Source organism: Chelonoidis abingdonii, chromosome 3 (assembly GCF_003597395.2).
Source record: "Chelonoidis abingdonii isolate Lonesome George chromosome 3, CheloAbing_2.0, whole genome shotgun sequence".
Classification (NCBI taxonomy): domain Eukaryota; kingdom Metazoa; phylum Chordata; order Testudines; family Testudinidae; genus Chelonoidis; species Chelonoidis abingdonii.
Genome location: NC_133771.1, coordinates 145,240,788 through 145,252,466, shown reverse-complemented (window position 1 = coordinate 145,252,466; position 11,679 = coordinate 145,240,788). Strand labels below are relative to the sequence as shown.

General features: G+C 40.6%; 1 protein-coding gene across 1 annotated transcript in view; it reads left to right on the top strand.

Annotated features, from left to right (window-relative positions):
- Positions 1-8,380: 8,380 nt before the first annotated feature.
- Positions 8,381-11,679, top strand: part of PLD5 (phospholipase D family member 5) — a 247,274-nt gene continuing 243,975 nt past the window's right edge. Inside the window, exon 1 of the mRNA XM_032803236.2 lies at positions 8,381-8,551. Coding sequence (XP_032659127.1) covers positions 8,549-8,551 — 3 coding nt within the window. The 5' untranslated portion in view covers positions 8,381-8,548. The remainder of the gene's footprint in view (positions 8,552-11,679) is intronic.

The following is an 11,679-nucleotide window of genomic DNA, read 5'->3' as shown; positions in this document are numbered from 1 at the left end:
ACTGAATTAGTTCCACAAGGCTGATGTTATTAGGTGGAGGACCAAAGAATTTCATATTAATAGCTGCTTGTAAAAAAATTGAAAATAAAAATTGCCATTTTCCTTTTTGCTGTATTTGTACATGTTGTGACAAGCCAGACCGGACCACTGTACGAGAGTGGTCCTGTTAAGGTCAGGCATATCAGCCCTAGAATGGTAAAAAGACCCTTTTCCCCATAAGCTGAAAAGAGGTTACATTAGGTCAACTAGAGCCACCTAAGTGCAATTAAGCATTGCTTGTGACCTTTAAACCCTCTCTTCCCCTCCCTGCACCCTTCTGGTGAGAAAGGGAAGAGAGACAAACTGTAGCAGAGCTAGTGGCAGCAGGGAGAAAAGATTTTGCCTGGATAGAATACTGTCCTCCTTCCTACAGGGGAAACAACCAAGCCAACTGGCTGTTTGTGGAAGGACTGGCACCCCAGAGCCACCATAACAAGGCAACACCCCAGAGAGGAGACAGGGAACGGTATTCCCTTTTAGTGTTATGGTAATTTATTTGTTTGTTTGGTTTGGTTGAAGAGTGCTCCTGGTGCCTATCCTAAGGCCCACCTTGTGAAATAGTGAAAAATAAAACCTGAGTTAGGATAAAAATTCTCTAGTGGGATTGATTTACTTCAGTCCCCCACTGCCAGAGGAGGAAATGCTGAGCCCAGTCAGGAGAAGGAGGTGCCTTCCCACAATATTAAATGCTTTATATGTTTTTAATAAGATTTTATCAAACAAAAAACAGGTTATTATACCAAATACTGCTTTGGAAAACACGCAGAGAATAGCACCTTTTGTGTTTCTTTCCTGTGCTTTACTTTGGCTTAATAAACTTATTTCAAGTATTTGTTACAGCTAATCATATACTGCCACGTTTTATATTTACAGCGCTGCTAAAGTTAAGAGTTGGGCCCTTGCAATGATATAACCCCCTCTAGTGGTGAAAAATAGCTTTAATTTGTTTTTGTTTCGTTTTTTTAATCTGGCAAAACAACCTGAAAGAAAGCAGGGTGGGAGAGAATGCAAAAAAGTTGTGCTAGATGATATGGGTTTTTATCTCTTACTTTGCTGTTCTGAATATAGATAAACTGACAGCCTTTAGGAATAATAGTTACTGGAGGAAGAACAATTCTGCTATCCATTTTTCTTTGCAATGAAACAAGGCATCCTAGAAGGGGTAGTAATACGTTGATTACATCTAGGTATTTTTTGTTCCCAGTCCTGCTCCCACTGATTTCAGTGGTAATCTGCCTATTTATTTCTTTATCTGCAGGACCAGGCTCTTTGTGTTTGACTTACTTACAGACTTACATTGAATTATGTTTTCATGGAAAAGTACTTACATAAAATATTAGATAGTTTGAACGTTTTAAAATAATGAAATTTGAAGGGCCAGATCCTGCCCTTGTATGAAGCAATAAGAGGCATGCAGGTTCTGTATTCACGTAGAGGAGCTCTGCACTGACCTGACCGTTCCTCAGCCTCATCTGGCTGGAGCAGAAGTGGGAGTAGAGTGGTTTCTCTCTCAAGGCTTGTTTACACTTGAAATGCTACAGCAGCACAGCCACACTACTGTAGTGTTTCAGCATAGACACCACCTGCACCGAAGGGAGGAGTTTCATCCTGTCTCCATTTTGGAGCTGTCAGCTGGCTGTGATATTTGGAGATGCCTCGGATATTTAAGGATCTCTGTGCACATAGTGCTGGGGAAATTCTGCCTATGTATAAGTTCGTGTGGGTGGGGTCTAGTTGTGCTACCAGCCCCGGCAGAGAAGACTCTGGGGCTTCTAACTGAGTTATGCAGCTGATGAACAAAAGCTCTGTCCAAGCTGCAGAGCTCAGTGAGGTAGAACTTAATGCATTTTTTGCCACTGAAGTATTTAACATAGTGTTAAGATTGGCTAATGGTATGTCATTCCTCCTGCAGAGTGCTGAGTTGAGCAAAACTCAAACTTCTTTATTGCACAGTGTACAAAGATTCAGACTTGAAACGTCAGTAGTGGGTTGTTCACCAGAGGCAATGGCATAGGAACATTCCCTCAAACTACCCAGGCAAGTATAAATTGGTTACATTGAAACCCTTTCATGATTGTTTTCTTAATTGGCATATGTGCATTATAATCTTTCCAGACTGTATATCTACGCAAGCAAAGAAATGAACATTTTCTTCAGACCATTCACAATTTGGGACCCCAAAAGACTTAAGTGGGTGCCATGCACTGTTTTGCATAACATTTGACTGATTTATTTTGATCTGTATCACGTCAATAGTTTTCTGTCTAATTCTGTGCAAAAGGAAAAAACTCACCTAGAAACTTTTTGAAAAATGTATATTTTTTTCAGGGCTTATAACTCTGGAACCTCTGGCTCAAATTACCTTAAATTTGGCTCACTAAACCTACTCAACACTTCAGGTAGGCGTAGCAATTTTCAAGAAAATCCATGGCAGTGTGCAGGTCTCAGAGAACACCTAGAAATGTTGTCCTTTTGGGAAGGATGATGGGATTCTCTTCACATCCAGATGCAGCATAGCAGGCTCTAAAAGGTGTGAAGTATACTTCTCAGAAAATTCTGCACCACTGCATGTGCACAGAATTCATGTCCCCTGCAGATTTCTTACCTTCCCTGCAGAAAAATGACTTTCTGACAGGGAAGCTGCAAGAGCAGTCACGAACCACTCTCTAGCTGTGCAGGTACATTATTTCAGGCATTTGGAGCAGCCAGAGGAAAGGGTAAATCACCACAGAGCTGGGGACGCCCCAGCCAGTGGCCCCTACCCTGAGCCGGAGTGAGTGGCTAGTCCCAGCTGGGCTGGAGGCAGGAGAGGACAGGACTTCCTTTTCCTCTAGAAGGAGTGGCTGGGGCTGTGTCAGACTCACCCCCAGAAACCTCCCCCAGCTGCAGGAAGCTCAGCATCCTCCCCTACTTCCTGCCCCCATAGCTCCTCAGTGGAGGAGAGGAGGGATCACTCTAGGGGGACCTGCTCCCCCATCCACCCACCCCCATGCAGCTGGACCTCTCGTAGTCAAAACACCCTAGCCCTCCCTACCCAAACCCCACCCCATTGAACCTCAACCCTTGCATCTGGAGCCCCCTGCATCCAGACCCCTTGCCTCAGAACTGCCACCTCTACACCTATACCACCTCCACTGAGCTCCCTGCACTCAAGCCCCCACCCTGATGAGCTGAACCATGCCACTGACCCACAACGAGCTACATCCAGAATCCCACCTCACCAAGACCCATACCCCCAGCTCCCAGACATCCTTGCTAAGACCCTTACACCGAGACCCCTCCGCTGAACCCCAACCACTTTCATCTGCAGAGTCCCATTGCCCCTGTACCTGGAACCCCCACCCCTAACAAGCCTCTGTGCAACCCAGATCCCCCCAATGCGCTGCCTACACCCAGATTGTCCCACACAGAATCCTCTCACTCCACCCCTGGATTCCCCATACTGAGCCCCTCCACATTTGGATCCTGCCTGGCTGAGTCTGACCATCCACCCTTGGTGTGCCTGCACAGAGGGACAGGGCCTGGGTCCCCTAGTGTTTCTGGGGCAGGACCAGGCCTTGTGCTGTGTAAGGGTTGGGTGCAGCCTCACCATTGACTCTGTGTCCTGGGGGGGTGGGAGGTGGGGAGGATGAAGGGTGATCTCCCACCTTCGTACAGCCCATGGCCTGTGCTCCTCACTGTTATGCTGGAGCCTTTGCATTTATTTATTGAGAAATAAAACTTGCAGAATTTTAATATATTGTGCACAGAATTTTTCATTTTTGGTGGAGAATTTTTAGGCACAGAATGCCCTCAGGAGTAGAAGTGGTCCATTTTTGTCAATGCCAAGTTCTCAGCTGAATGAGAACCCCCTTGAACATGAATACAGTCTGAAGCAACAGTGATGAGACGTGAACTGCTCCATTCTTCTCAGTTGGTGACCCCATCTAAACCTGTGATATGCATGAAATATGCTCACCCAAAGGGGCAGGATTTTCCCAGATCCTGGCTCACAGCAGGGAGAGGTCTTCAAACCCTCTGTAGAGCACAAGTACTCCCTCCTCCCTTCCCACAACCCAGCTCACATGAGGAAGGGTGTGTGTGAGGGAGGGTGGGGGGTCCAGCCCCTGTAGATGGCTGTGGACCCCCCAGATCCTGCCACACACACGGAGCGGCAAAAGGGGCTCATATGAGGAAGGGAACTCAGATCTTCCTCGGGGGTGGGGGGGCAAGAGCCTCCTAGATCTGCATGAGAGGGGAGAATGTGGGATTGACAGAAACCCTCCACTCTCCCTAACTCCCATGCCTCCCTCACCTGAGTCTCCAACCTCTCTACCCTCCCCATAACTCCCACCCCTCGCTGTAGCCTCAAACCCACTGCTCCTCCCCCTAATATCCTTCCCTGCCCAGGAAACACTCACATGTCTAATTTCTTCCCTAAAGACTTTGATTACATTCCTGCCAAAATAAAATTTCCACCCACAACTCTGAAATTGTAGCAACCTCTGGCTACTCAGGCCAAAACTCCTTTTGTTTTAGGTGGGAATTTGTGATTACTTTATCCTAAACTATGTAAACTGAAGGGTGAGTTCTCAGCAATCCATATCAATGACATCTGTGATTCATCCGGTCATTAGTACCTCTCAATTTAACACTAAAAGGCAACAGAAGGAAAGTGGTGTTTTGAGGGATCCTTGGGTCTTTTAAGGGGTCCCCCATGAAGCACACCATATTTCAAGCAGTCCAAGTAATTGTTCAAATTTTAGAGCACATAGAAGAGTTTATCTTTAAAGCATAAAAAATGGTGAGAATGGAAACCCTCTAGACATTTTTCTGTACTAGTGCATGTGCCCTGTAAAAAAAAAAAAAAAAAAAAAAAAAAAAAAAAAAAAAAAAAAAAAAAAAAAAAAAAAAAAAAAAAAAAAAAAGAAAGAAAAGAAAAGAAAAAAAGAAGTACATTTTCTTAAATACTCTTCTCAGTTTGGCGCCTCAATGATTTAGTGGGGCCATGCACTACCTGGGTAAAACTCAGTCATTTTGACCCACATCACATCAATAGTTTGATCTCCAGCCCTTAGATGGGAGGGGAGGGTTTCCCCCTAGAAACTTTTTTTGAAAACTAACTATTTTAAGGGCTTATTTCTCCACAACCCCTAAATCAAATGGCCCCAAATTTGGATGACTAACCCTATCATGCACCTTCCTGAGCCACATCAAATTTCAAAGGAATCTGATTGAGCATGTCAATTTTAGCAGACTTATTAAGGTCGACCTTTAAACAGAAGTCATGACGCAGCCTTAACTAGAGTGGCGCTGCTATGCCGCTATAATTTCAGCCACATCAGGTAGATGTGAGGGAGTTATCTTTCTCAATTTGATTTCATTTATTTTGTAATCAATTTTGTATTTAACTAATTGAAGGGATAAACTCCCTGCAAGGTTTTGGGGGGGAAAAATCTCCATGAGTCTTTTAGATGACTACAATTCCCCTGACGACTTCTCTATGTTTTGATTTAAACTAGTGGAATCAACTCCTTCTGTGCAGAGAGCCTAATTTCATGTTTAATTATGGTCCATGAGCTGGCATATAAATGTAAGGCTGCATTCTACCCTCAATTCACAACACACAGCTCACATACGTTAGTGGGAGATTTGCTCAAAGGCAAAGTATAATCTTTATGTAGTAACTAAATGTTTAGGGACCCCCTCTCGTTCCTGTTGAGTAGCCTTACTCCGTAAGTAGTCTGTTCTGTAGAGGTTCTTATACCATGCTCATCGCTGTAGTATCTGAGTGCCTCTTACTGCTGGAACATAGTCCCATTGATTTAAATAGGAATCTTTGCAGATGAATATTCTTCTCAGTATGAGGGACGACTGACAGAATCTAATCCTGATTTCCTGTAAAACGACTCCCTTTCTTACAGAACAGGTAGAGTTTTTGAGGTTCTGTGGATGCAGCAGCTTTTCACAATAGAACATCCCTTTAAACATGTAAGGCTAGACTCCTGAACTCTTACTCACATGGAGTAGTACCATACTCCTTGAGGAGTCTCATTGATTTTGATGTATGAATTGCATGAGTAAGTATCAGGATGTGGCTCTTAGGTGAGATCTCAGTGGGACTACTTGCAAAGTAAAGTGCTGCTCAATGTAAAGGAGGCAGAATCTGGCCTTTAGTTATTATTATGATTTATTAGTTGCTAAAAATTGTATTGTTATGTTCAGCATCACTCAATGGGAAAAATATAGTCACAAATTTGGACCATTGCCCTCTATTTTCTCTTCCTTTCTCAGTCTCCTTTACTTTGACTTTGTTTCCGTGTCTTTGTGCTTCTTGCTGCTTCTTTCATCTGCAGTTCCATCGCTGCAGCCAGTTCCCTCTGTAGCTCCATCTCATCTGCTGAACTGATGAGTAATCAAATAGTAATGCTGACATTTTAAAGTGGTGTTGGTAGGCTTTAGAGTCAGCACACCACTGAGATTATGGGGGGATTAGGAGTTCTCAGAGCCATTGTTTCAGGCTGTTTGTCTGTACACTCAGACAGACAGCACTATCCAGTTTTACACTTAGATCACATTTAGGAAAATTTCCTCACAAGTATAAGGTATAGAGACTTACTTTTTTTTAAAATTAAGGTCTGGATTCTGCAGAATCTGATTATATCACATTGGCCAAATGAATACAGCAAGCAGCCTTGGTGGACTGGATAACTTGCCCGAACTAATGGGTGTGGTAATAAATTTAAAGCAAATTTGGGCACTTAAATGATCAACAGAGTCACAACCCTGCACAGATGTTTCCCTGAGGCTTCTGTTGGTTTCAAGGAAGAAACACTCCATGGAGATGGCACTGCCCCCTTTTAGCTCTGTTCAGGGCTGTCATAAACAGATAGCTAAGGGTTAATGTTTCTTTTACCTGTAAAGGGTTAACAAAGGGAACCAAGCACCTGACCAGAGGACCAATCAGGAAACCGGATTTTTAAAAGCTCAGGGAGGGAATGTTTGGGTGTGTGTCTCTTTGTGTGTGTCTTTTGTCTGTCTCTCGGCTATGAGAGGGATCTTTCTATCTTCAAGCTTCTAATCTTCAGTTTCCAAGTTGTGAGTACAAAGGTAGAAAAACAATAGGCTTTTATTGTTTTTTTGTATTTACATGTGTGTAGTTGCTGGGATGTTTAAATTGTATTTCTTTTTGAATAAGGCTGTTTATTCATATTTTTCTTTTAAGCAATTGACCCTGTATATTGTTATCTTGATACAGAGAGCATTTTTATGTCTTTTCTTTCTTTTTATATAAAGCTTTTCTTTTTAAAACCTGTTGGATTTTCTTTTCTAAGTGAGGCTCTAGGGGATAGAAATCCCTGTGCCAGGATTACGGTCTCTCTCAGGGAACGACTGGGAGGGGGAAAAAGAAGGAGGGGGGAAGGTAAATTGCCCTCTCTGTTTTGTAATTCAAGGAGTTTAAGTACAGTAATCTTCCAGGATAACGCACGGAGGGGAAGCCTGGGGAGGAAGTAAAGAGAAGACAAGGGGAGGGGGGTTATTTCCCTTTGTGGTAAGACTCAGGGCATCTGAGTCTTGGGGTCCCCCCAGGGAAGGTTTTGGGGAGACCAGAGTGAGCCAAACACTGGAAATTTTTGGCTGGTGGCAGTGCTATCAGATCCAAGCTGGTAATTAAGCTTGGAGGTTTCATGCAGGCACCCACATTTTGGACTCTAAGGTTCAGAATTAGGAATTATGCTTATGATATGGCCCCCTTTTAGCTCTGTTCAGGGCTCTCCCCCTTATAGTATTCCTCAGGGAGAAGTGGGAACTTGGGGCTAAAGTTGTTTGGAAATTGTGATGTTTTCCTTTTTACCAAGAGTTTATTGCTTCCTAAAGTTTCTATGGTGCTTTATCTTCCTGCAGCTGACCTCATCACTAAGAGAAATGTATACTGAAATTAATGCTATAAGTAAAAGATGATGGTCTCATGCTTGTCTTAAGTGGGCATTTGTCTAGATCAAAAAACCATCATGCTTTGTGGCACAGTTAAGAGTTTTGGCTGAGGAAATGTCCATGTTTGGAATAACAGGGTGTTGCAAGTCAGGATGCAGGTACCTTGGCAGAGCTGTGTGTGTAATCTGGCATAGTGCATGTGTACACTATGCCTAGCTCTAGCTAGCGCTAAAGTTCCATCTGTGAACAATACATGAATCCCATTTTGTAAGAGAGGAGGAAGAAAGAGGGAGCCCAAGATTTAATTATCATTTAGCAGCTATAAAAACAATGTAGTAGAGGCACAGATAGTTTATGAACCATGCCATGTGAAAATTCTGAGACTTCTTGTTGCAAACCTCCCTTTTATTGCTTGGATTGGCTGGTTTCCAAAGCATCAAGGCTAGCAATTGAGGGACTGAAATATAATCGGTGGTGATACATTTTTACCACATAAAACATTCTCTGCCTCCAAAGCCTCGGGTGTCTCTAGTAAGCAGTGCATCAGCAACAGCTCCTTGCTGCTGGACTTCAGAGGGGAAAAAATTGGATCAGAATGGTAAGAAGCTGTTCAGTTTTCACCAGATCTAGATTATTACTTTTGAAAAGAATGTTTAGAAGCTGATGGTGAAAATAGTAGGAACTAGTGTTAAAACCAAACAGCAAGTGACTAGAATACAGTGGCACTATCAATATTTTGCTGGAAGAGATCAACAAAGCAAGTTGGTGACAAATATCTTTGGCACTGAATATGTTGTGCAGCTTAAATAAAATCTTTTAAAATGGTGAATACTACTGACTAAAATTTGATATAGAATGACTGCTGCTGCTTTCAATACAGAAGGATAGGGGTGTGATCTTTTAATATAATTTTGGATTAGTGTAACCACTGAAATTTTTAAACATACAAATATAAATAATGTATACTTACCATATATACAATACATGAATCTATGTTTTCCCTTAGTTTTTAGGGCAAAAGAGAGGAATGTTCATATTCATGTATATTGATATCTAATAGTCCAAAATCATATATACTTTCTTTTCCTGATTTTTGAATTTGTTTAGTCCAATTATGTCCAGTATGCTTCTTTCCTGTAGTTGTTAGACTGGAAAAAAAATAATTGTGAAAAACTTTTTGGTCAGTTTTTATTCTCTTTAAAAATTAAGTATTCTAAATTAATCAAAGAAAGCAAAGTAGACTATAAAGTGCATAAATGTAAACCTCTGCAATAATTATTACAAAACAATAACAATGCCTTTTAATACTTTTAAAAAATCTTTGGAAATTTCATTTCAATGTTTTTATTTACAAAATTAGTAGGCACTTAAACAATTACAAGGGGTGGGGGAGAAGAAGGAATGTCTTGCAAGCATTTACTGTATGCATTGTAGATAATAATCATTATCAAGATAAAGCTTTCTTGTTGAAATATACAGCAAACCTAATCTCCTGTGTGGGAACTCAGCCATTCATTTAAGTGCATATCAGAGAAAAGGAATAAATTGATAATAAGATTACAGAACATCAGGGAGAAAAGAAAAGTAATGCCTAAATAAACCTTGAGAGAAAAGCACTAAAGTATGCTTGTTTGACCTTTAGCTGATACATGGAAAATTATTCTCTTTGTTATTCAAAGCAGAGAGGACAATTTAAAAGAATATCTGAGAGAATTTTCAAGTGTGTTATATAGAAACTAGAAACTAGGTCTGTTTTTTTTTTTATCTAATTTGAATTTTTTTATTGTTGACCTAGAGAAGAAAAACAAGGATTTAAACATAAAGTATCAGCAGTGCTTTTTGATTTTTTTCCCCATCCTAACTGGCTTCAGTTGAGTACAAGAAATGTGATACTGAAGAAAATTATGATAGTGAAGTAAGTTATGTTATCTCAGCCCATATATGCCAAGATATCATTCTGAACACACAGAGTGATGCATTAAAGATTTAGACTTTCCTTTTCAGTATGCAGCCTATGTAGAGAAATCAATAGCTATAAAGAAACAAGGCTCTTTGTGTCTTGGAATATTGTTTTAACTGAATCGAGGCACCCTGATAATTTCTCCTATATGCCGATTATCATGTAAATATTAGAGACTTCATTTTATTGTTGCTTCCTTGTCAGAAAACCATATGCTTACAGTTGGCTTTAACTTATATTTGAAATGATACTTAGTATATGAAAACTCACTGGGAGCAGGGACCTTGTCTTTTACTTTATATTGTACGCCACTGAGCTTAACAAATAATAAATGATGATACACAGATATCTGCAAGTGTATGAGGTTGCCTCAGTCCCCTGTAATTGCAGTGTAGTTATATTTCTGTTACTGGAAATTAAGAAAACTATTGGCTTCTGGAAACACTAACATTTACACACTGTAACAGCATGTCCAGTGTGATAAAGTTTAAGACAAAGTACACTTGCCCTGAGTGGAGCCACATGGATTAGGTAGGTAGTGTGGGCATTTCACCGGGTAGCCATTTCTGCTACTAATGTGGAGGGTTTGACATGATTACCTTTTTATGATGTTGGTAAAAATAAAGTAGTAACCAGTTTGGTAATAAATAGTAATTATTCCAAATATAACATTCCTTAAGAAATGTAAATAGTCCAATGTCTTACAGTGGTCACCCTTAAAAAGTTGCCAGGTGCCCTAGATAACTTTTATTTCCAGTCTTCCCCCCTAGTTTGTTTAGGGATACTTAGGGAATATTCAAAATAATGTGGTTACCTTACACAGTTATCTAAGGCAAAATTGGAAATATATAAATGTGACCACTGCACATTAAATCTTAATGAAAGAAGACATCAGGTGTACTAAAATCTGTTTTAAGTGTTTTGCATGCTGATGAAGACAAATAAAAAGTTATCCAATACTTGGATTTCAAACTCAGGTTATGTCTCAGGACATATTTCCATTTATTAGTCTTTTATCCCAATAGCAAAGTAAAAATTTGAATAGTCCAGTATAAAAATGTAATTCTGCATTTAAAGATACACAGTAAATATAAAAAATAGTTGGAGGAAGGAATGAGAGGAATGTAGCTCTGTATGTGGTGTAAGCTTAATTTAGGACAGGATAATGTGTGTCAAGACTTTGGTAATACTCTGTTGCAAAGATAAAGTTCAGTCCTGCAACCCTTTCCCAATGAGTAGTTCCATTGGCTTTTCTGGTACTACTCGTGAACAAGAGCTGAAGGATCTGGCCCTTATTCACCTAGATTTTCAAAGCATCATGAAAGAACACAATACAATGTACATTATCTATTCAGAATGTGACTGGATTGTGTAGCAATTTGAGGCATATAGTATCAAAAGTGTACTGCCCTGGTGAAATCATAGACGTGATTCACATGTTTTTCAGCTGTGACATAATATACTATGACTAGCTTTGGGCATGGTGTAGTCTAGGTGATATGCTACAGCTGAAAAGCTGGGGCACAACATATTGAATCATGAACCATAAAGTACTGCAACCCCCTTATGCATTCCACACATTGATTCTTTTCTGTGGTGACTCCTCATACAGGACGTCAAAATGAGTATAAAAAAACCAGCTCCTATTTTGTTCTTCCCCAAAGCAACATATGACAAAGGGTAGCATTACTTAATACATATTTCTGAGTTTGTTCATACACAAAAGTGTTTGCCATTTGAAATGTCAGCATCCTGGTTTGTGGTGC